The sequence below is a fragment of the Heterodontus francisci genome, chromosome 22 (assembly GCF_036365525.1).
Source record: "Heterodontus francisci isolate sHetFra1 chromosome 22, sHetFra1.hap1, whole genome shotgun sequence".
In the NCBI taxonomy this organism is placed as follows: Eukaryota; Metazoa; Chordata; class Chondrichthyes; order Heterodontiformes; family Heterodontidae; genus Heterodontus; species Heterodontus francisci.
In genome coordinates, this window is record NC_090392.1 from 49,694,023 (window position 1) to 49,719,600 (window position 25,578).

General features: G+C 45.0%; 1 protein-coding gene across 3 annotated transcripts in view; it reads left to right on the forward strand.

Annotated features, from left to right (window-relative positions):
* cdon (cell adhesion associated, oncogene regulated) overlaps positions 1–25,578 on the forward strand; it is a 176,471-nt gene that overhangs the window by 49,600 nt on the left and 101,293 nt on the right. For 2 of the 3 annotated variants that reach the window (XM_068053813.1, XM_068053814.1), the window contains exon 1: positions 4,242–4,479. The exons of the other annotated variant lie outside the window; for it this stretch is intronic. In XM_068053813.1, coding sequence (XP_067909914.1) covers positions 4,452–4,479 — 28 coding nt within the window. In that variant the 5' untranslated portion in view covers positions 4,242–4,451. Of the gene's footprint in view, positions 1–4,241; positions 4,480–25,578 lie in introns of those variants that run through there. 3 annotated transcript variants of the gene reach the window in all.

The window sequence follows — 25,578 nt, forward strand, 5'->3', positions numbered from 1 at the left end:
AATGTAAATCAGGGAAGTTGCCTTTAGCTGGAAAGCTGAAACTGGAACATAAATTGGAAATAAAGCTCATGGTCCAAACTCAGTCTAATAAATTTCAGTCTGTACATCACTTCACTACTTTACAAATGGGGCAGTTTCCTTATTGTAATGTGCCTCTTGGAATTGTTTTCCAGAAAACATATGTTGGGCTTTTGTGGTTTGTTCCTTTCCCCTCCCCCCTCTCCAATTAACAGTGGCTGGCCGTAGGAAGATAGAATGGTTAGTCAGGCCTTCTATTGACAAATGTGCTGATCAATATCTTATCAGTCAAAAGTGAAAATGGCTCAAAATGATACTTTATTATACAAGCATACTTCCTTCAGTTCTCTGACAACAACAACTTGCATTTACATAACGCCTTTAATGTACAAAATGCACTTCACAGCAACGTTGCCAAATAAAAGTTGACACCGAGCCACATAAGGAGATATTAGGGCAGATGATAGATAGATTTTAAGGAACATCTAAAGGAGGAAAGCAAGATAGAGAGGTGGAGAGGTTTAGGGAGGATTTCCGGAGCTCAGTGCCCAAGCAGCTGAAGGCACAGCCACTAATGGTGGAGCGATTAAAATCAGGGATGCGCAGGAGGCCAGAATTGGAGGAACGCCGATATCTTGGGGGGGGGAGGTGGGAGTGGGGGGGGGGGGTATACTTTTGTAGGGCTGGAGGAGATTACAGAGGTAGGGAAGTGTGAGGTCATGGACCCGTCATTTTCCTGGGAGTTTCAGCAATTTAAGAGTTAATCAGTATGGCCAGTGGTGCCATTAATGCCACATATGATGACATCACTTCTGTGAAACATTTTTCTGTGTTTGATGGAAAGGTGGTGATGCCGTGAGATACAATGGTTCACAGTGATGTCATCAGAACTAGCCCACAATCCACACTTCAACACAATTTGGATTTAATACTGGTGTCTAAATACAGGAAGAGGTGTTTATGGATGCAATATATACCACTCGCAATAGTGACCGTAAGTCAGTTCCTTCTGTACATGATCTTGTGTCCATATATAATGCTGAGGTAGCTATTTCCACTTTCCAACAACTTTTATTTATATAGCAGAAAAATGTCCCAAGGAGCTTCACAAAAGCTTAATCAGACAAAAGTCAACACAGAACAAAAGAAGGGGTTATGCGGAGAGATGATCCAAAGCTTAGTCAAAGAAGAGACTCTTAAAGGAGACAGCTTTCGGGAAAGATTCCAGAGTTTAGGGCCTAGACAGATGGCAGATGGCAGAACCACCAATGGTGATGAAGAGAGTGGAGGAGGCATAAGGTGCCGAAGTTGGAAGAATGCAGAGCTCTCGGAGGGTTATGGGGTGGGGAAGGTTACAGAGATAGGGAGGGGCAAAGCATGGTGGGATTTAAACACGAGGATGAGAATCTTAAATTGGAGGGATTGGGGAACCGAGAACCAATGTAGATCAAAAATAACAGGAGTGATCAATGAGTGGAACTTGGTGCAAGATAGGGTACGGGCAGCATTGTTTTGGATGAGCTGAAACTTACAGGGTGGAGGATGGGATACTGGCCAGGAGAGCACTGGCATACTCAAGTCTGGTGATGACAAAGAATACATGAGGGTTTTGGCAGGAGATGTACCGAAACAGGGTGGAAACAGGCAATGTTACAAAGTTGGTCTTTGTAATGGAGAGGATATGAGGTTGCTGCTCAGGAGTCAACCACATATTTGGCATTTCTGGGTCCAGCCCAGCTCAGGCCTAATTTCCTAAGGACAGATGTCAACAATGCATGCAGACTATTGATGCATGAATGCTGAGGACTCTTTTCCTCTCCCCTTCTGCTGCTGCCCCCAGCTGTTCCAACCTATTCTGCTCACTCCCTCCAACAACTATGATCCCAAAGAGATTACTAGAAAAAAAAAGACAGAGAAAGAGTGTGGGAAGAACAAAAATGAGGAGAAAGGAATAGAAACACAGAAAGATTGGGAATAAGGGAAATAAAGATTTTTTAAAAAAGACTGGCATCTTTCAAGACCTCAGGACATCCCTAAGCATTTTACAGCAATTAAGTACTTTTGAAGGGTAGTCCCCATTGTAATGTAGGAAAGATGAAGGGAGAATAACAGAAAAAGAGACAGTGAGATTCATAGAATCAGAGAGTAACAGGGTGTGTGAGCTTGCCAGAAACAAGGTGACAGAAACACAAAAAAAAGTAAAATGCAGATACACGGTAATCACACGGCAGATCTTCCAGGGCCCTCTAATCTCTAATTATGATCATGTGTACCAGCCACCTATAGGACAGACACAGGAGCAGGGAAGAGATTGAACCTGCCCCGTCCCTCAAATATTTAATTTTTAGACAGCAACACAGTCCCCAAACAATCATGAGGAAAACGGTGCAATCTGAGCCTTGGAGGTGTCTAAGTGCACCTAGGCCCACAAAGCCCTCAAAGCAACTGGAAATCTTCAATGAAACAAAGCAGCTCACAGTTGCACCTCCTGAACTACGCAAGAGCAATGCTACTGGAGATCAGCCAGTTTATATCTTACACCTGTAGTTATTATTATCTTGGTGGGGTATAGGATGTACCTTACCACAAATCGTCATGCATGCTCAATGTATATATTAATAGAGAGATGCAATGAGCACACATGGTCTGTGCATAATCCTCGATCATATGTAAATTCAGTGGTAGTGCCTGAGCCTTTGCTGGGTGCACCCCTACAGTAAAATGCCTGCGTTTGGTGGCTCAACATGCAGGGATGTTGTGAACCCATACTGGACCAGTCCAATCGCTGAATGGATTAGGGACGTGCCAACATGCTATAGAAACAACAATTTTCATTGCTATAGAAGAGGTTTTCAAACTTTTTCATGCTGTACCTTCCTTCAGAAATTCAAGTCCTTTGCATGTCCCCCACCCCCACCTTTCTAGGAAACAACACATTGCAGTCGACAATTTAATCAAAACCAGTAAATGTGAATCCGAAGTGGAATGATTAGCCCTACTTTTTCTTCCGCGAGGTCAACATCCTCAACTTTACACATTCTATTCATTCTTAATTATTGAACACCAAACGTCATGTTTACATCAGTTATATAGCATGCAGGCAGTAGAGGTTGCTGATATGGCATCAGTGCATTGGCCAATGATGCTTTGATATTATACGCTAACAATCTTGGTATTTAAGGTACAAAACCCATGTATCTTTTTCTTTTTTATTCATGGGATGTGGGCATCACTGGCAAGGCCAGCTTTTACTGCTCATCCCTAATTGACTTTGCGAAGGTGGTGAGCCGCCACTTTCTTGAACAGCTACAGTCAATGTGGTGTAGGTACACCCACAGTTCTGTTGGGTGGGAGGGGTGGTTCCAGGATTTTGAGCCAGTGGCAGTGAAGGAACGGTGATGGTGAGTAGCTTGGAGGGGAACTCTTGGTGTTGTTCCCATCCGTCTGCTGCCCTTGTCCTTCTAGGTTTTAGAGATCCCTGGTTTGGAAGGTGCTGTGGAAGGAGCCTTGGCGAGTTGCTGCAGTGCATCATGTAGATGGTGCAAACTGCTGCCACTGTGCTCCAGAGGTGGAGGGAGTGAATGTTGAAGGTGGTAAATGGGGTGTTGCTTTGTCCTGGATCCTCTTTTGTGCCCCGCCAAGTTTGAAAATCTATGCGAGAGAAAGAAGCCCCACGGTGCGTCCCAGAGGAAGGAGACACGAAGGCCCCAGCCAAAGAAGGAGAAATTTTAAAAAGCCGCACCTCTGCAATGCTTCCTATGAATTATTAATTTTAAAATGAGGCGCAACTTCCCCTGGGGAGCCTGAGAGATGGCGGCCGATGTGGCAGCGGGCAGTACAAGCAGGTTCCCAAGCCTGTCAGACATTTGTTGCTGGTTGTCAAGTGCTAAATGACAGGTCAGAGGTCAGCCACAGTGACCCCCCCCCCCCTCCCCCGGGAAGGGACACAGCAGGCCCTGGAGGAGAGAGGGGGGAAAAAGAAGAACATTAATCCTTGTTTATATGAAAAATCAACACGACGGATAAAATGAATTGAAAAAGATGCTACAAATCAGAGTTGTCATTGAAGATGGGAGAAGAAGGGCTGAGAATGATGATTGGCTTGTAGTTCTTTGTTTTGTTCGTGGTGTTTCCCCCTCGTGTTCTCGGTCGAGTTGGTCGGGTCTCGGGGGCGGGGCGGCGGTTGGGCTCGCGCGGCTGTGGGCGGTGCGCGCAGCCAGAGGCGGCGCAGACTGGGAGCGCGAGCATTGGTGGTGCCTCCCCTTTACCGGCCCGGGTCCGGCCCCCTCACCGCCAGCTCCATGGGAACGGCCGCACGGCGCTTGCCTTGTTGAGGAGGAGGGAGGTCGATCGGCAGCCGCCGACCACTCTGGTGATTCCATGGAGCGGGCGGCCCGCAGTTGGTGTCTCCGGGATGTCCAGTTACGCGGCGGATGGTGTGGGCAGCAGCTGTGGTGAGAGGTAAGGGAGGGTTCGGGGAGGGGGGAGCGCCTCCTCTCGCTCATCCTCGCCTGGCTTCAGATCCAGCTCCTAGGCCACAACTCGGGAAGGAGCTCAACATTTAATCAAAATATATATTTTCTTCACCCGACCGCCCCCCCCCCCCCCCCGTCACCGTTGTCCGGGGCTTTTTAATAAATGTACTCCTCCTCCACCACTTCTGGAACTCTGTTCCACATTCAATGGAGTCCGGGCTTTTTTTTTGGAATTCATCTACTCGGGAGGCTCTGGCTGACGAACAACAAAGCCAGCTCCGAACTCCAGAGGGAGAGGAGGGATGACTGGCAAGCGTACAAGACTGTAGAACTTAAACCACAGAGCAGGCTGTTTCAGACTGGAGTGTTTTACAGTATGTGTGTGTGTGTGAGAGCAACACAGAAAGACAAGGGGAGGGACAGAAAGGGATCGAGGTGGAGAAAAGGAGATGCATATAAACGGGGAAGATAGTAACAGAAAAGCAGGGAGACAAAGGGATTGAGAAATAGGAAAACTGAAAGGGATAAACACGAACAGGAGAGAGATGTGATGAGCGACAGAAAGGGAAATTAAAAAGGAGAGAGATACAAGCAGGCAGAACACTCGGATGGAAATGACACATGGAACCAGGCAAATGTGATATTGGGGATAGGAAGGGAGGGAGGCAGAGGGTTAGAGATATAAAAGACAAAGGGGAGTGTGACAGTGTGAAACAGAGAGGGACAGAGCAAGGCAGAGCTGGAGAAGGTGGTGCTAAGGACGCTGAGACTGACATGGAGGAGACAAAGAGAAAGAAGAGACAGAATGACAGAAAGAGAGATAGGGAAAAAGTGTGAGCAAGTAAAAAGATAGACAAAGGCAGAGAACTGAGGAATCGATCAGGAGTCCTGGTCAGGGTATATGGGTACTGTTGACAGAAGTTAGCTGGATGGCATGCCAAGCCTTGTCAGCAGCCTGTGGGAGTAGGAGGTGCAACCCAAGCTCTGAGCATTTGAGGAATGGTTAGAAGGAGTCATCATGGGATTAGGTTACAGTCTGATAAAAGCACTCAATCTTTAGCCTCTCTAATAAAAAGCTTTCAGGAGCAGAGTCCCAGTTCTGCAGCCGGGGCTGAGCAGAAGCTGTGGATGCTTTTCTTCTGTTATGTTTGTGTTGAGGGACAACTAAACAATCGTATTTTTTTTCCATCCTAGTGTTCTTGCAGCAGTGCTTTACTGGAGCAGGGAGAATGCTAGGATTGTTTTTAGAAAGCTGTTTAGTCAGTGTCTTCATTAATCCCAGGAAATTTTTTTTTTATTTATCTGAAATTTGCAGGTGCAAAATTTCTCATTTTTTGAAATGGGATGTTAAGTGCCTTGTTCCTTTTTTGTGCATCTGTTTCTCCTTTGGCCCCTGTGGTTAGGATAGCATACATCGTCTCCTGCAAAATGCCCCAGCCTGGTAATGCCATGCACAGCAGCTTGCCTGCAGGTGAATGTATTAGTATTTTGCACAGATTTAGACTGTGATGCTTGAACTTGGTTTTAATACACCTTCTTACTCTCAAAAAAAGCTCCCGGTGTTTTTAAGTCAGATATGGGACTCATAATGCTCAGTACAAAGTCAGATATGGGACTCTGTACTGAGCATTATGATTACCCTAAAGTTGATCATTTTGACAGATGTAAAAGTTTGGAAAAATTGCTTATTTTGTATTTCACCAAATACCTGGTATCATTTTGTTAATGACATTGTTATTCTGGTTATGGAGATGCGGATAAATGTCTTTGTTATTTTTGTTTAAGACATCAAGTTTTTTTTGTTTGTAAGTTTTATCAAAAACCTCCCAGACTGATTCTTTGAGACTCTGGCAAATATCGCGCTCTCCCACAGACAGGCTTAATACTGTTTTGTGCACACTGTTCCTTTGCCTCCTTTCAAATGTATGCATATTTTTCGTCTTCTCTTACATGAGATGACTTTTCAAATATTGAGTAACATTAAAGAGTATTTGAGAAGTCCACAAGGCCTTACAGTGAAAGGGAAGGTGGAAATAGAGTCTGTTCCTTAAAGGAGCAGTTTTTGGCACGCTCAGTTTCTGGACTGGTTACTTTGGCAGCTCTGGCAGTCAAACTTTTGTTACCTTTTTTGTATTCATTAAAACAAAAGGTAGTTTTGTCACTTGAATTTGAGCAAAGTGCGACAATCGGTTGTCTGACATGTTCGTGCAAGGGGTGATTCTGAAATCCAGCATTTCCAGTGGGAAGTGGTTTTGGTGGAAATTACAGAATTGCTTGTTGCAGAATCACTCCTATTGTGCCAACATGAATTGTGGAATAAAGATTCTATTCTGCCAAATGCGGGCTGTGCCTGGAAGGAGCATTTTGAATTGTATGAGACCAGGCTGAAGTAGTAGTGGAAACAATTTGAGATCTTTCTTTTCTTTTGGGCCTCCTTATCTCGAGAGACAATGGATACGCGCCTGGAGGTGGTCAGTGGTTTGTGAAGCAGCGCCTGGAGTGGCTATAAAGGCCAATTCTAGAGTGACAGTCTCTTCCACAGGTGCTGCATTTGTTTGTCGGGGCTGTTGCACAGTTGGCTCTCCCCTTGCGCCTCTGTCTTTTTTCCTGCCAACTACTAAGTCTCTTCGACTCACCACATTTTAGCCCTATCTTTATGGATGCCCGCCAGCTCTGGCGAACGCTGGCAGCTGTGAATACACCATTAAAATGTGGTAGCTCTAGGTGTGTTATTTCCTCTGAAGTGCCACTGCATTAGCAACACAAAGGAAGCAAAATCAGTTCAAAGGGTTGACATTGTCACATTAGCTTCCTGAGAAATTAATGTGATAAGGAGGTGAGATTGATCCTTTAGAGGAACAACTGTTCTGCTCAATGGTGCCCTGTGTTTCTTCTGTTAGGCCCCACTCAGTCACAGTATCCATATCCCAGATGAGTACATAGGTGTCAGATTGAGTTTGATATACTGCTTGAGCCAAACTGGACAAGAGATGTTTGATTGGGTAGTTACAGGGCCTGTAGGTTTATGAGGCCTTTAGTTACCTACAGTGGGGCATTCCCGCCGCCCATCCCACCAGCCTCCACTTCTGTGCCAGGCTATTCATGTTAGATTATCATGTGCAATGCGATAAGTGGGGTAATGTGTTTAGCCAGAAGAGGACAGGTATTCACAGCTGCCACTGCCCAAGCTGGCATAGCTCTGAGACAACGCACCTGGCTAGTGTAGGGAAGCTGTGAAAAGGCAGTGCTACTGGAATTTTTAAAACAAAAACATGTAAAATTTTAGTGGGGGGGGGGGAGAATCTATTAAAAAGTATATATCTTTTTGTTTTGAACATATTAGTGTTGGTGCACATCCTCAGCTGCCATTCACCAGCCAGGCCTGTCTAGGATCTGTGCATTTTCACACATTGGTGGATGTACATTACATCAAACTGATACATTTCATCACCAACTTTGAAATTCTTTTGATGAACATTTGTTGACAGTTATGGAGGTAAGGAAGTGTGCGGCTGGGAGAAAGGAGTCTCGTCAGTTGAACTAAGAGGAGATTGGAAGCAAAAGTTACATAGGGAGAGATGAGGGTTGGGGTGGGAAGGTTAGTTGATGACTGACAGCTGGGACTGTATGGGGCTAAATTCAGCAGCTCCTGATGTGTGGATTTTGTGCAACTGGCAGCACCAATGTAAGTATTCCAGGTTTACTACGACTGGTGGAAGGGAAGCCTTGTTTTGTACTGGACTTTTAGGAATCTGATAGTGGTGTTTATGTTACTAGGCAAGTAATCCAGAGAACGGCAGTTCAAATTCCACTATGACAGTTTGAGAATTTGAATTTAGGTTAAAATAAAATTTTGAAAAAAGAAATTGGGTTCAATAAAAGTGGCCATGAAACTGTTGGATTGTCACTAAAAGCCCAACTGGTTCACTAACATTCTTCAGGGAAAAAAATGTGCCGTCAAGTTTAATCCCACGCCAGAATAGTTGGTTCTTAGCCCTCTAAATTGACCTAGCGAGTTATTCATTTGTATTAAACTTTTACAGAATAGCCACACTGATGGGTAATAAGTGCTTGCCTTTCCAGAAACCACCCATATCCTAAGAACAAATAAAATTTACCTGGTAGCTGGCCTTGGAAATCCAGCAGGTTCACTTTGAGTTTCCCATTAGCTGTGTGAGCACTGCATGTTGGGAGCTGGCAACACTCATATAGCACTTAGCCCAATGTAAAAACAGATAGGATTTCAAAGTATTAAAGTTACAAATCTTCCCTGGAAGATAGGTCTGATCTTAGAGTAAAATAGTAGGTCTCCTGTGCCAGTTTAAGGAGTCACGTGGAACATTCTAGAATTCACAGCTTTCCCAAAGGAAGTCAAAAATTATGTAATGTTTCTTTTCATGAAGGGATTAGTTGAAGGAGATAATTTTTAAACTCCCACAATTAAAACAGAGAAATTGCTTTATTGAGGATATCTCTCAGTCACTGTGCGATGGAAGTTTCTTAACAAGAGCATCACTGTGGGAGCAACTTCTTTTAAATTTATTTTTAGTATCAATTTAATAAATCTGTTTTTGACCTGACCAAGTTGAGGAATGATAGTGCTGGAAAATGAAACACTTGCCTCTTGGGCATACAGTGTCACCATCAAGTATTCCTTTTACTGCACCAGCATGACACTTACAATTTCCCATATAGTCATTCTTGTGCCCTGTCTAATATCACATTAGGGGCATTCTATACTAGGTGTCTGCCCTGAATCACTTCATTTAGGACTCTTGCAGCTGACACAGATAAATGAGACTTTCAGTTCATCAGTCTGGGTCAGATTCATACCCAGCTTTCTAATGAAAGTGCAGAGTGCTATCCCACTGCACCCAGTTTCAAGCCCAACCTGGGGAATTCTTTATTTATAAGATACTTATTTTGGAGTGGAGGCTGAAAATTCTCTCATTTTGGGGTCTTTTGGCTCAGGAGATGCTAGACTTTAATTCTATCATTTGCAATGTTTTCTATCGTTTAACAATCACTGTTCACTTCAAACTTATCACTCAGAAAGTTTAGTTCTTATCTCTTCCCCATCCCCACTCTCCCATTCAGATGCGGATGCACACACACCACCACCCTTTCTCCTGGAAAATGGTGTTATCGGAGCTGCATGATTTAAGTGGAGTCCTGCCCATGTCCATGATTCCTCAATGGTTGTTTCTGATTTTGACCAATGTATCAGATGGCACTTCCGGTACCTTTTGGTTAGAAGGGGACATTAGGAGCCCTAGGTGCAGGTTAGGTGCCTCTTGGATAGGAAATTATGCCTGGCATGGCAGGTACAACTAGAATGCCAGTGCCATATTGAGATTCTCTGCTGAAGGTGCATGAGAAGCTTGGCATGTCTTGTGCATTAGTTTTGTCTTTATCTCTGTGGGGATAATCTAATCTCTCTACCTCCCTCCTTCTGAAGGCCTGGTAATGCTCTGTGTGAGTAATCTCCGGAACAGAGCCATGTACTATGATCCTGTTGCAGAGCTTGTTGCTACTGAGATTATTTGTGCTGTTTGTTTGCACTGGATGTTATGTGTTTGCATTTAGGCTAGGGTAATGGAGCCTCTAATCTCAAATGTGGGAATGCAAAGTGTCAAAGTGTGGAAAACAATCAGTGAAGAGGTAGTACAATCACACACAAACGTGCTGCAGGTCCATTTTGGAGTTTTTGTTGTGAGGGAGCAGCTGTTTTGGGTAGGAGACAAATAAATTACAGTGAGTGGACTCATCGGGCAGCAATCAAGTTGTTGTGGGATGGGGTGGAGGTGGAGTTGCCAACTGGTAGGGTGTACCTCCCTGTTATGGTGATTCTTCCCATCTGCTTTGGAGACTGCACACTTTCAATTTCACCAGACACACTGGGATCTCTGAATTCTGCCAAGCCAAGTTTCCCTTTAGGCTTATAGGCTCCTCCATTTGGAATGTTAAACTGTTGGGTGTGTGATCAAGGAACGTACTAGAGCTTGGGAAGAGGGACTGCCCAGGATCTCTCAGTTGTATTGATAGCTGTATCACAATCGTAGAGAGAAATGAGTGAGGCACGCACAATCGGCTTTGCACTATACTCGTGGTCTGGAGAAGATGGGGCAGATCTTGTTTCTGGGCATATTGAACTGCTTGGTTGCAGTAAATGCAGGAAAATCTGATGGTGATCTGATCTAACAGGCAGCCTGACTTTTCTTCATTTCAGTTAATGGTTGGAGAATTTGAAGGGCTCCATTGTGTCCATGCCTACTAGTTGATTGAGCCTACCTAAAGTAATGTTGTATGTCGCCAACAGACAGAAGAGATCTTATTTTCAATACACTGAGCTGGATTTGAACCCAGATCCAAGTGGCAAAAGTCTATACCAGTGGAACAATCCACTGCTCCAATTTCTGCATGTGATACTGGCTGGACCTTCGTGCAGCACTAACTAAAATAAGTGGGAACTGCAAGGGGTAACTGCTTGGAGTAGGTGACCATGTATGACTGAAATAGTTTGGGGACTTGGGGTTATTCACAATGTGTTAAGTTGCAATGGGATTGGTTATATACACAGTCTGAGTCGCTTCATTTCCTAATTGGGGAGCTGAATTCCAGAGGTGAAGTGAGAGTGACTGCCCTTGACGTCAAGGCAGCATTTGACCGAGTATGGCATCAAAGAGGCCTAGCAAAACTGGGATCAGTGGGACTTGGGGAAAACTCTCCGCTGGTTGGAGTCATACCTAGCATAATGGAAGATAGCTGTGGTTGTTGGAGGTCAATCATCTCAATCCCAGGACATCACTGCCTGAGTTCCTCAGGGTAGTGTCCTAGGCCCAACCATCTTCAACTGCTGCATCACTGACCTTCCCTCCATCATAAGGTCAGAAGTGGGGATGTTCGCTGATGATTGCACAATGTTCACCATTCGCGACCGTTCAGATACTGTGTCCAGATGCAGCAAGACCTGGACAATATCCAGGCTTGGGCTGATATGTGGCAAGTAACATTCATGCCACACTAGTGCCAGGCAATGACTGTCTCCAACAAGAGAGAATCCAACAATCTCCTCTGGATGTTCAATGGCATTACCATCGCTGAATCCCCAGTATCAATATCCTGGAGGTTACTATTGACCAGAAACTGAACTGGACCAGTCACATAAATGCTGTGGTTACAAGAGCAGGTCAGAGGCTAGGAATTCTACGGAGAGTAACTTGCCTCCTGTCGTCCCAATGCTTGTCCACCATCTGCAAGGCATAAGTCAGGAGTGTGATGGAATACTGTCCTCTTGCCTGGATGGGTGCAGTTCCAACAACAAGCTCCAGAAGCTCGGCACCATCCAGGACAAAGCAGTTGCTTGATTGGCACCACCTTCAACATTCACTCCCTTCACCAATGACGCATAGTGGCAGCAGTGTGCACCATCTACAAGATTCACTGCAGCTACTTATCAAGGCTGCTTTGACAGTACCTTTCAAACCCACGACCTCGAACACCTAGAAGGACAAGGGCAGCGGATGCATGGGAACGTCACCACCTGCAAGTTCCCCTCCAAGCCAAACATCATCGTGTCCTGGAACTATTATCGCTGTTCCTTCACTGTTGTTGGGTCAAAATCCTGGAACTGTCTTCCTAACAGCACTGTGGGTGTACCTATATCCCTAGAGCTGCAGCAGTTCAAGAAGGTGGCTCAACACCACCTTTTCAAGGGAAATTAGGGATGGGCAATAAATGCTGGCCTAGCCAGTGCCGCCCACATCCCACAAACAAAAAAACGTAGCAATTCTCAGAGCCTCACCTTTTATAAAGGGCAAAGTTTACCTCAAGAATTATTTTCAAAGTCCAGAACAATCACTTTTCCCAGGATCAGAGGTGGGAAAAGCAATTTAACAAGGTGCTGGCTGTAACAGCCACTATTTTGAAAACATTCACTCATCAATTAAGCCCTTTCCTGCATTAGGAACTTGGTTTGATTCACTGAATGACTGGAACAAGAGGTGTTCCCTCATTCTAGGGTCCACCTGATTATAGGCCCACTTGCTGCATACTGGGACAAAGTCTGGAACAAAATTGGTACTGGCTGGTTAAGTTCAGTCATGCAAGTCTACACAACACAAGCACCTCAAGTTTGACACAAATTGATACTGATTTGATTGCTTTTCATTGAGAGTCCCGAGGAACAGCAGTAGCCTATGCAAATATCTCAGTGCATTATGGGATGCCCGTAGTTATGGCAGTGTTGTTAATGTATCTATGTCATGGAGTTATTTACGTATAGAAGGAGGCAATGCGGCCCATTGAGTCCATGCCAGCTCTCCATGGAGCAATCCAGACAGTTCCGCTTCCCTGCTCAATCCCTGGAGCCCTGCACGTTTATTTCTTTCAAGTGCTCTTCCAATTTCCTTTCGAAATCATTAATTCTGTCCACTTCCACCATCTTTGTGGGCAGCGATTTCAACGTCATTACCTCTCGCTGCATAAAAAAAAGTTCTTCCTCCCATTCCCCCTGCTTCTCTTGGCCAAAATTGTAAATCCTCCTAGTCCTTGTACCATCAGTTAATGGGAGCAAATTTTCTTTGTCTAACTAATAGGACTTGGGAACAAGAGTAGGCCATTTGGCCCTTCAAGCATGCTCCACCATTCGATAAGGGTTATAGGGGGCAGACAGGAAAGTGGAGTTGAGGCCACAACCAGATGAGTCATGACCTGAATGTGGCCTCAACTCCACTTTCCTGTCTGCCCCCCATAACCTTTGACTCCTTTGTCTAACAAAAATCTATCTAACTCAACCTTGAATAAATTCAAGGCTGCTTTTTCTGACAACGCAACTACTAGGTGACGCAGCACTAGCACATGCACAAACGCAGCCTGTTCCACTGAAACATCACTGTCTGCGATGTTCAGGCAGCTGCCAGGACTAAAGATGGCGTTGCTCAATTTATCACAGCAAAACAACTTCAGCCCATGGCAGCACACAATGGACATGTTTGATCCTCGGAGAACATTATGGGGCGGCACAGTGGCGCAGTGGTTAGCACTGCAGCCTCACAGCTCCAGGGACCCGGGTTCGATTCTGGGTACTGCCTGTGTGGAGTTTGCAAGTTCTCCCTGTGTCTGCGTGGGTTTTCTCCGGGTGCTCCGGTTTCCTCCCACAAGCCAAAAGACTTGCAGGTTAATAGGTAAATTGGCCATTATAAATTGTCACTAGTATAGGTAGGTGGTAGGGAAATATAGGGACAGGTGGGGATGTTTGGTAAGAATATGGGATTAGTGTAGGATTAGTATAAATGGGTGGTTGATAGTCGGCACAGACTCGGTGGGCCGAAGGGCCTGTTTCAGTGCTGTATCTCTAATCTAATCTAATCTAATCATTGCGCTGTTTAAAGTCTCATCAGAAGGACAGCAACTCTGACAGTGCTGTACACCCTCCGTAATTCTGTGAGGTTTCAGTGCCATCCTGCTCTCCAGCCGCTCACTTACACACCCCCACCCCTCTCAATCCCTCCAGCGCGCTTCCCTCCTCTCAGCCAATTGCTCCTACATTGCCCCGTCACCCCTCATGGCTCACTTTGCTTCTTTGGGCAGCGCAAGTGGCTGAGAGGAGGGAAGTGGCCCACGGCCTAGAGCTACGCCTGGAGGGATGGGGGGTGGGGGGGGGGGAAGCAGGGAGCGAGCGGCTGTAAGGTGGGGGGAGGGGGGGCAAAGCAAGGAACGGGGATCAAGGAGAAGCGCGGCCTGGAGCGAGAGCATTTTCCTGCGCATGCGCCAATTAACATTTTCCTGCGCATGCGCCAGTTAGTCCTGGCAAGGCAAGCTGTAGGCTGCGCGTGTGCAGCAGCTCAGAGCGTAGGTGACCGCTTGCGCATATGCGCAGCCTGGAGTGCTCTGATGACGTCAGTGGACTGCTGTGTTATTAGGAGTCACTATGTAAATTCAATGACTCAGCCTCCACTGCTTTCTGGGGAAGAGAATTCCACAGACTAATGACCCTTTGAGGGAAAGAAAAATTCTCTTCATTACTGTCTTAAAAGGGAGACCTCTTATCTTTAAACTGTGTCCCCTAGTTCTAGTCTCCCCCACATCCCTGGTATCCACTCTATCAAGTCCCCTCAGGATCTTTTATGTTTCAATAAGATCACCTCTCATTTCTAAATTCCAATGGGTATAGGCCCAACCTGTTCAACCTTTCTTCATAAAATAAGCCCTTCATCCCTGGAATTAGTCCTGTGAACCTTCTTTGAACTGCTTCTAATGCAATTATATCCTTTTTCAAATAAGGAGATCAAAACTGTACACAGTACTCCAGATGTGGTCTCACTGAGATCCTTTACAGCTGCAGTAAAACTTCTCTACTTTTATACTTGAATCCCCTTGCAATAAATGCCTACATTCCATTTGCCTCCCTAATCACTTGCTGTACCTGCATACTAACCTTTTGTGATTCATGTACCAGAACACCGAGATCCCTCTGTACCACCAAGTTTTGCAATCTCTCTCCATTTAAATAGTATACAGCTTTTCTATTCTTCATGCCAAAGTGGATAAGTTTACACTTCCCCACATTATACTCCATCTGCCAAATTTTTGTCATAATCGTGTGCACCTCTATCAAATCTCTCCTCAATTTCCTTTGCTCCTGGAAGAACAATCTCAGCTTTTCTAACCTAATATTACCAACTCAGCGTGCCCTATCCTGTGATAGTAGCACCTAGCATATAAACCGTCATAGAGCAAACTAAAATCCCCCATCCCTGGCCTAATCCTAAGTAAAATTTTCTGATTCCATGGCCTTTCTGTCATTAGGCTTGCCAACCCTCTAGGATTGTCCTGGCCTTTCCAGGAATTAGAAATGAATCTCCGAGCACTGCTTCTAGCACCCTTGAAATAACTCATAGGGGCAGCAAAAGGTTGTGTTTTTTTCCATTTTCTTTGATTTATTATTTATGAAAATATTGGAGATGGTGAGGGGGAAAAAGGCTGTTTGGGTGAGGAGGTGGGAGGTCTTGTACTGAAACCTCTAGGAATATGTCCAACCAGAGTTGCCAACCCTCTATGGCAGTTTATATGCTAGGTGCTGCTATCACAGGGTAGGGCACACTGAGTTGGTAATATTAAAACCGCATTTCAATAGTCTGGTATTACCAGTGGCTGTAAAAGCAATGCAAATAATGCAAGCACCCAACCTGAATTGTTAATATACATTGTTGGTAGTATGCCACTCGGGAAGCTGGCAGCAGTGAAGCATCCCAGCTCTGGGAAGCTGGGAGCAGCAATGTCCTCAGTGAGAAACAGAGGGGAAAGGCAGGACCAGTGGAGGACAATACAAACTTCACTTCTTACACCACCAGCCACCCCCACCCACCCCATGTCACCCCGATCAAACCTCCCGTCAGAGCCCAGAACAGTTTTCTGATCCCAACAACAGTGCAACAGTTTGTGGACACTTTGGGTATGCAGGACCATACCCAAGGGCTGGGACTAGCACAGACAGCTGGAGTGGGAGCAACATACAGTTTTAAAAGATTGCCTCCATTAACATACATAGCTTTAACTCCACAACACGATGTACTTCGACCTTGGGATACCTTGCCAAGGTCAAAGCCAATCTGCTGTTTCTGCAGGTGTGTGGAATACCGCAGCTCAGCACCTACAGGCAATGATTGCGATGGTGGTCCCACGGGCCATCAATCTGGTCAGGGGGAAATGATTCCTGTTCCTCTGGCCTAGGTATTCTGCAGGGAGGCACCTTTACCATCTCTGAAGTTGAGGAGGTGGTGGGCGGTCACCTCCTCGTAGCAGATGTAATATACAAAAATGCTCCGCTCCGGTTTATCAAAGTATGTTCCTGTTCAAAACGGCGAGCTGCTGACCGTCCTCCAGCAACTCCCATTGCTGCTAACAACCTCTAGGCCAGTCATTCCAGGCAGTGACTTCAACTGCATCTTCGATGCGGGTGGACAATCCAGCAGGGTCGACAGCCAAATGGACACAGCATCCAGACTCCTCATGGAAACGGTAAAAGACGCCAAACTGCACAATGTCTTCAGCAACCTTGCAGATGGAGGGCAGTATAGATGCACCTGGTTGAGACCAGACGGGTCCGTCCATTCCAGGATTGACTTCTTGTTTGTGTTCCGAGCATTCAGGGTCAGATCCACCAACGCCAAGCTGGTGTTCTTTGACCACTGCCTCCTAATGGCTGACTGTCACTTACAGGATGACCAGAGGGCTGGCAGGGAGACATGGAAGCTGAATGTTACACTGCTAACCCCAGAGAACATTGAGGAACTAAAAAGTGATTACAAAAGTTGCAAACCATGAAACCTCTCTTTGAGTCCCTGACACATTAGTGGGAAGTGATCAAGGTGAGCGTCGAGAGGTTCTTCATCCTCAAAGGTGTTCAGAAGGAGAGAGCGACAGAGGGAATGTCCCGACTCCAGAAAAGCATGAAGAATCTGCTCCTTTTGCATTCGATGGGGGGTCAAGATTAAGAAGGAATTCCAAGAGGTGAGGAGCCAGCAGGCCTCACTCTTTGCCACGGAGGCCTCAGAGATCATCTTCCAGTCCATTCTGTGGAGCAGGTGAAACGTGCTCGCATTTCTTCCAAAAGGTACACAGAGCTCTGTGATCAGCAGCCCGAAAGAAGAGGACAGCTCGGTAACATCTTTGCAGCCTGACATACTAAGGATCTGCAAATCCTTTTATGGTGGGCTGTTCGATGTGAAGCCCACAGACAGCATGGCCTCCCACTCCTTCCTGTCCTCTATCACAGAGGTCTTGGGTTGCAGGAGAGTCTGGACAAACAGCTAACTCTGGACGAGCTGACAAAGGCCTTCAGGTCCTTCAAGACGAGTAGAACTCGGAAGCAACAGCTTACGTGTCGAGTTGTATTCAACTCTGTGGGACTGGATCACTCCAGACCTGCTGGAAGTGTACAAGAGTATGCTTCTGGCGGGCAGCATGCCAGAATCCATGAGGAAAGGCATCAGCACCCTCATCTACAAGCGGAAGGGGAAGAGGGAAGAAATCTGAAATTTGCAGCCCATTTCACTGCTTAGCATGGATTACAAAATTCTGTCCAAGGTGATCACCAATCGGGTCAAGTCTGCTTTGGAGTTGGTGATTCACCCCGATAGGACCTGACTGTACCAGGCAGGAACATCTCTTGTAGCTTTGTGCTACTCAGGGATACGATCGCCTTTGTGTGGGACAGTGGGTTGGACACCTGCCTCATCAGCTTGGACCAGGAGAAGGACAGAATATCACTCACCTACATGATGGATGTGCTCTCCAGAATGGAGTTTGGGAAGAGAATCCGCAGTTGGATCCAACTGCTGTACACAAACATCAGTAGCGCAGTGTCAATCAATGGATGGGAATCGGAAAGTTTTCCGATCAAATCTGGAGTCAGGCAGGGCTGTCCTCTCTCATCTGTCTTGTTCGTTTTCTGTATCGAACGTATTGCTGAGTCCATCAGGAAGGATGCAGGCATAAGAGGCATGACAATCTCATGCAGCAGAGGCACTTGCGTCAAAGCCTCCCTGTGCATGGACAATGTCGTCGCCTTCTGCTCTGATCCACTGTCAGTTCGCAGACTGAGCATCTGCGTCCAGTTCGAACTAGTCCCGGGAGCCAAAGTAAATTGTGGCAAGTGTGAGGCCATGTTCTTTGGGAACTGGGCTGACTGATCCTTTGTCCCCTTCATCGTCCAGTCAGACTACCTGAAGGTGCTGGGGGTATGGTTTGGAGAGGCCAGGACGTGTTCCAAAAACTGTAAGGAACGTATAGCTATGATGAAACAGAAACTAGTTATGTGGAAGCGACACTCACTCGCCATTGCGGGTAAGAACCTGGTCATCAGGTGCGAGGTGCTCTCAGTGTTGCTGTACGTGGCACAAGACTGGCCCGTACCCCACTCCCATGCCATGGCGGTCACCCGAGCCATCTTCCACTTTATCTGGAGATCAAAAATGGACCATGTCCATGGGGACACGATGTTCAAACCTCTAGATAAAGGGGGAAAAAATGTGCCCAATGTTGCTCTCCTCCTGATGGCCACCTTTGTGTGTGGCTGCATCAAGTTGTGCATAGATCCCTGGTGCGCAAACACTAAGTGTCACTGCATGCTGAGGTTCGATCTGTCCCCAGTGTTACAAAGAATGGGTCCGGTCACATTGCTGCAGAACGCTCCATTCCGTGTGACTGTGCCATACACCTGTCCCTTGCGGAAAAGTTTGTACAGAAAAACGCCCTTGACCATATGTCCATCAGGCAGTCATCCGTTTACAACGTCCTCAAGACCCTCCAGGAAAAAAAGATGGAGGATCCTTTTGGATAGTTCCGCAAACCGACTGTCAAACTCGTTTGGCAGAATGCCTCATTGCTAGAACTTTCAAAAAAGCACCAAGTCACAAGGCTGAATAGGGAAAGGCCACTGTGTAAGGTCTTCCTGCTGTAGTATACAGAGAGGCTGGAACCCTTGTAAAAACCCCTCGGGATGTAGGCGTCAGGGAATGTTTTTTGGCTGGTGCTGAGATAGGTACTCGCTGTCAGATCCTTCCTGCATGCCTGGAGTATCACCGCCTCCACGCACTGCCCTCGAAGCGGCTGCAGTGGGGACGAGACCCATCGCCCACCTCCTTCTGGACTGTGCCTTTGCAAAGAAAGTCTGGAAAGGGATGCATTGGTATTTGCCAAGGTTCAGCCCGAGCAGCTCCATAACACAGGACTCAGTGCTCTATGGGCTGTTTCCAGGGACACGCACCGTGGACACAGATGGTGTAATTGTTTGAGTTTGGACTGCCAGTGGGAAGCATCGTTCACTGGTCATGCTTATTGCACTGTCAACGATTCTGTCTCTTAATATATTTTTTATATAATATATGTAAAATATAAGCCCACAAGCACTCGTAGCTTGGAGTAGAAAAATTAGGTGAAATATAGACATTTCACATGCCAGCTAGCCACTTCTGCTAACAACCCGCATCCTACCACACAGAAACTCGAGCTGTTCTGCCATCTGGCTCTGCTGCTTTTTCCCAGTCATTCACAAAGGCTATCTGTTCAGGGTCTAACCAAGTAGCATAGTCCCAATCCTTGGCCTGTGGTCAGTTAACTGGTTTTGGTTGAGTCTTGCAGTAGGGGAAACTATGGTTGGCTTGAGTAGTTTTTTGGTTAGGAAGGGGTTATCTGATTGAGGTTCCCCTTCCTGATCACTATCCAAGGCCCTTCCTGGAAGTGCACATTTGCGGCCATCAGGCTAGGATAGGATTGGGTCTATTTGATAACTTTCCACAGTCAAAAACCAGTTGATCCACATCAGCTTAGACAGCAAGTATCACTAGCAAGATGTCAACAGTGTCATGAAGACCCCACCTGCCAAGAATGAGGCATATTAATTTTGTCATATGAACATTTATTTTAAACTGTTGCTGGACTGAAGAGATGAATTGTTTAAGGAGATGAGCAGTGGCTGGAAAGATTTGCATACTAAGAGACAGTTGCCTGATCCAATTAACCCAAATGGATTTTGATCACCAGACTATTGAATGTGGAACAAGCCAGCGTTCCATTTCTCTACCCTGCAGCCCCCCCTCCCACCCCACCCAACCGCAGGTATCTACTAAGATGAAAGGAATCCACAAAAATGAAGGAATGTTTGTTAAAAAACAACTAGTCGCATGGCTAACCTGCTGGCCCAGGTTTGGTTTTGAACTGCTCACAGAACAGTTTGGATCAGACTGCAACTGAACTTGAAGAAAGAGCCTCTCACCCTACGTAGGGCACGCTCTCATGAATTTCCAGATCCACTGCAGACACTTAAACCTTAAGAGAGAAGACTCCAACATTGAAACAAGTTTGAAAGGGTCCACTGGACCCCAACGAAACGGCAAGATTTACATGCAATCAAAGACTCTAAATCGAACTCAAAGGACAGTAAATAAACCTCAGCTATTGCTTCAAATTTTTCCCCTTTATTCTTTCTACTTTTCTGTCTCTATCTGCATGTGTGTTTATCGCGTATGCATGCTAGTATGGTCGCATATCGTATTCGTAGTCATTTTAATCGAATTAGAGTTTTAAGGTTAATAAACTTCCACTTTTCTTGTTTAAATCTAAGAAAACCTGTCTGGTTGATTTCTTTGCCTAATAATTGGAGAGCAGTGAACAAGGATTCACTGAGGGGGAGCTAAAAACATGATGTTTTAAAAATTAAACCCTGTTAAGGGCAAACCAGGCAAAGGCTGAGAGGGAACCCCTAGACCCCTTTCTCACCTGGTAGTAGCAACAGCTTTAGGAGAGGCAACGAGAACATTTGGAAGAAAAATAAAATTATACAGTAAAAGCTTTGTTATCCGGCATGTGCCCGACATGAGAGGTGCCGGATAATCAAAAATTCTAGTTAATCAAGAGTTGTACGTGGAAATCCGGAGCAAAATGCATCTCGCTGCAAGGGCCTAGAATCCCATTATAGCGAATGGGGAACTAGTCACCGAGGCAAGGTAGAATGTCCACCCGAAGATGGCAACCTTAATTCCCGCAGTTTTTGGTGGTCCCTTGAAATAATGAAGGGGTTTTGATATGAGTGCAGTAAATGTTTGTGCATTGGCATTGCTCAGTGTTTTCCAGACTGTTATATTTTGTCCTTCCAAAATGGCATTTGACTTGAGAGGGCATTCAGAGCTGTGTAACACTGGCATGAAGTGTTGATGGGTAGGAGCCTGTCACTGGTGGTGACGGTGCTGGGAGTAATTTGAGATGATGAATTAAAAGTATTACACGGAAACTATATTGACCAACATTATAATGTAATCCCACCTTCCCAAATGATTGGTACCGATATGTTAAATAATCCTGGAGATGTCAAATTTCGATGAGGTATTAATAGAGCAAGCTGGAGTCCTATGTCCTGGGAACCCACACAGTACTTGATAGGTCAATGTTAAAGAAAAGAAAGACTTGGAATTATATAGCACCTTCCATGACCACCAGACATCTCAAAGTGCTTTATAGCCAATTAAGTACTTTGAAATGTCGTTACTGTTGTAATGCAGGAAATGTGGCGGCCAGTATGCGCACAGCAAAACAGCGATGTGATAATGATCAGATACTTTTTTGTGATATTGGTTGAGGGATAAATATTGGCTAGGACACTGGGGATAACTCCCTTGTAATAGTGCCATGGGATCTTTAACATCCATCCGAGCAAGCAGAAGGGGCCCTGGTTTAACATTTCATCTGAAAGACGGCGCTTCTGACAGTGCAGCACTCCCTCAGTACTACACTGGAGTGTCAGCGTGATTTTTTTGTGCTCAAGCCGTTGGAGTGGGACTTAACACTAAGCTGCTGTTGAGTTTGAAACTCGAGACAATTCATTAAGAAATTTGAAATAAAAACAAGAAATGCTGGAAATACTCAGCATCTGTGGAGAGAGAAGCAGAGTTAATGTTTCAGGTCAGTGACCCTTCATCAGAACTGGCAAATATTAGAAATGTAATAGGTTTTAAGCAACTAAAGCGAGGGTGGGGCAAGAGATAACAAAAGAGAAGGTGTTGATGGGACAAGGTCATAGAGAATAACTGACCAGAAGGTCATGGAGCAAAGGCAAACGGTATGTTAATGGTGTGGTGAAAGACAAAGCGTTAGTGCTCAGAGGGTATTAATTGATGGAAAAATGAACAGCCCTGGCCCAAAGCACAAATGTGAAAAAAAAAGTGGGTAGGCACAGTAGAAACAAAATAAACAAATTAAAATAAAATAAACAAATTAAAAAGAAACAAGAAAAAATAACAAAAAATAAAAAGGGGGACCCATCATGTGTGATATGTATTTTGCTTTCATTAAGAAATTTGTTGGGTAATTGACATTTATTGGGAAATGGCAGGGACTTGAAAGTAATATCAGACCTTGCTACAAATACTAATAACAAGGATTTAAGTCTGACTGCTTTATCTCTTGGATAACAACAAAGTGACAGGAAACAGAATGGGAAAGAAGCAGACAAGAGGTGACGCTCTATGCCCTCATAGGGGTAGTGGTTAAAGCAGCCAGTCACTTAACAAAAGGCTGTGGATAGACAACTGAGCCTGGAGGTGTGAAACAGTTTATTTTGAATTGAAAAGGGTTATGGCAGGAAGTGCTGCTTTGTCAGCTGGTTGTGTGGGAACCTTAATCTCTTTCAGCAGTTTTATTGGTTTGAGTCTGGTTTCTGTGATCCACTATCAAGTGTTTAACCCTTGAAACTCCACATCTCCGTGTCTCAACAATCCAGAAGGATCACTCAGTCACTTATCCCTATCCCTGAAGGTGTATTTCTGACACATTGGGGCATCACAAATTTGTTGTGAATAGAACATTTGTGCAACATTTCATCACTTTCTTAAAACATATCAGCATTTTTCACAATGAATTACTATTTGCAGTGCAGTGATTGTTATGAACTTGAAGCCATTCTGTATGTGCATGCTAGTTTTTATTTCAACAGCCCCTTCTTGGCTCTGCTCCCTGATTACCTCTTCCTTCCCAGGATGCTCCCCCTTCATATTGTAGCACCAACACTATAAACAGAAAACTGCTGCAGAGGCAGTACAAAAAGAGGGAAATATGTGGGAGGGGAGGAAAGGCATGAATTAGCATGGTAATGAAAGTAGGGGAAAGGAGCAAGAAACACAAAGTGAAAGACAGAATTACAGGAGGCAGGAAGAAATGAATAATGACAAAGGAACAGTGGAAAGAGAAAGTGAGAATGAGAAACAAGTGAAGGGGCAGAAATCAAAAGTGAAGTACGAGAGAGAGAAAAATAAATCCAAAGTGAAGGAAAAGAGTGGAAAATGGGAATTGGAGGAGGGAAGAGTCACATTTTGCAGATTTACCACTTCAGTTTTTGGTGCAGCCTAACTTCAAAGTTTGAGAATCACTTGATCAGGTAGTTTTATTCAAATATATTGTCTATATTGGCGAGTCGAAGAGACTTAGCTGTTGGCAGGAAAAAAGACAGAAGCGCAAGGGGAGAGCCAACTGTGTAAATCCCCGACAACCAATTTTCTCTGCAGCACCTGTGGAAGAGTCTGTCACTCTAGAATTGGCCTTTATAGCCACGCCAGGCGCTGCTTCACAGACCACCTCCAGGCACTTACCCATTGTCTCTTGAGACAAGGAGGCCAAAGAAGAAGAAGATTGTCTAGAATGATGGATTTGATTAAAGGCATCCAGGTGGCTCATACATGTGGGCAGGTCTGCAGTGCCCCTACCACCATGTTGCTGTTACTTATGCTGAACTGGACACCAATGGAACTGTCCGCTCTTCAAACAGCAGGTGTGGGGAACCTTCTAGCGAAACCCAAACTAATTTGTTGGCAGAGCCTTCTGATCCTAAGACATAAATGAAGCACCCCCTCTCAAGCCTGTTCTTTAGGGAGGAGGGTTTTTTGTTCCTATAGTATGGGTCACATACGAACATAGGAGCAGGAGTAGGCCACTCGGCCCCTCGAGCCTGCTTCGCCATTCAATAAGATCACTGCTGATCTGATTCGAACCTCGACTCCACATTCCCGCCTGGCCCCGATTAACCTTTCATCCCCTTGCTTATCAAGAATCTATCTACTTCTGCCTTAAAAATATTTAAAGACTCTGCTGCCACTGCCTTTTGAGGAAGAGTGTTCCAAAGACTCATGACCTCCTGAGAGAAACAATTTCTCCTCATCTTTGTCTTAAATGGACTTGTCCAAGAGAACAGCAGGGTCTCGGGCTCATTTTCCAATTAGAATTTTCCAATTCTATTGTAGACCATCTTTCATAAATGGCACTCTGGATATTACATAATGGGATATTAGCAACCACAAAATGAATTCAAATCACACACTGGGAATTACAGTTGGTGATATTGCAGTCATATATAATCTTTAGTCTGCTATTTTAATGCAGGCTATAATCTGATTATTTTAACTGTGTTACCGTAATAGCTAAAATAGCAGATAGAAGAATGCCATACAAATATGTTGTGTTTATATTTGCCCAGTAAATACTGGACTTTTTTTGTTTGCACATTAACGTTAAATTGTTTTGAAGCGGGGAACAAAGGAGAGGATATCAAGGGGCTTCAGTGAGTTAAGATGTTCTGAAAGTAGGGGCCTCTTTTGGTTCAACAGAAGGGGTTTCTCTTTTTAAGACAGGAGGTAGGCCAAGTTGCGTGAAGGAGTTGGCTTCCTCTATTTCTACGGTTACAGATTATTAGACTGGTATCTTGGAGGCTTGGTATCTGAGTGCCAGTGAATTTCTGTGTAGTTTTCCAAACATGTGAAGGGAAGTCTCGACGGAAGGAAACAAGAATATCTTCGTGACTGTTTGATGACCTTTAATTTTGAAAGGGTTCAGCCAAATATTGAAGGATAATGGTTGAAACTTGTTGAATGAAAAATGTAAGTTCAATAGGAATCATTTTCTTATGAACATCAATTCCAGTAGTGGCGCAATGGAGTCACGCCACATTGGTTTCTTGTACGTGGGCCTGATGTCCTTTTCTCATCTTTGATGCATAAAACACATACCTCCAATGAGGTGGAGCATATAGTAATCAGTGGCTCAACCAGACCTCTTACCTGGAGAGAGCATACATTAGAGTGTGGATCAAATACCCAGGTCCTCTGTCACATACCTCCACGCAGCTGGTGACAGACCACTGTTGGCCTGTGAACAGACCACATGCTTTCCCTGGAGTATAGTGCTGAGCTAGGAGAAGAAAATAGATTTTAATCATTTTTTTAAACCGAGGCAGAGCAAGGAAAGCACTAATTTACCCTAAGGGCTCCTTAACATTTTGTAATCTAGATCTTGAGCTGGTCAATGAAAATTGCCATGAACGAGAGTATCTCACAATGACTTTGTATTGGGAATTGTAGCTTCCACTTTCAGGAAATGGGACTTCATGCAACATTACATAAGTTATACACAGACTGGAAACTGAAGTGGTATCAGCAGAAACTGAAAACAGCTGATCCCAATTGGACCAGCCTGTCGATCTCTCATGTCGATATCCTATCACCTTGTCCTCATGATGTAGCTTTCGTCTGCTTTTGTAATT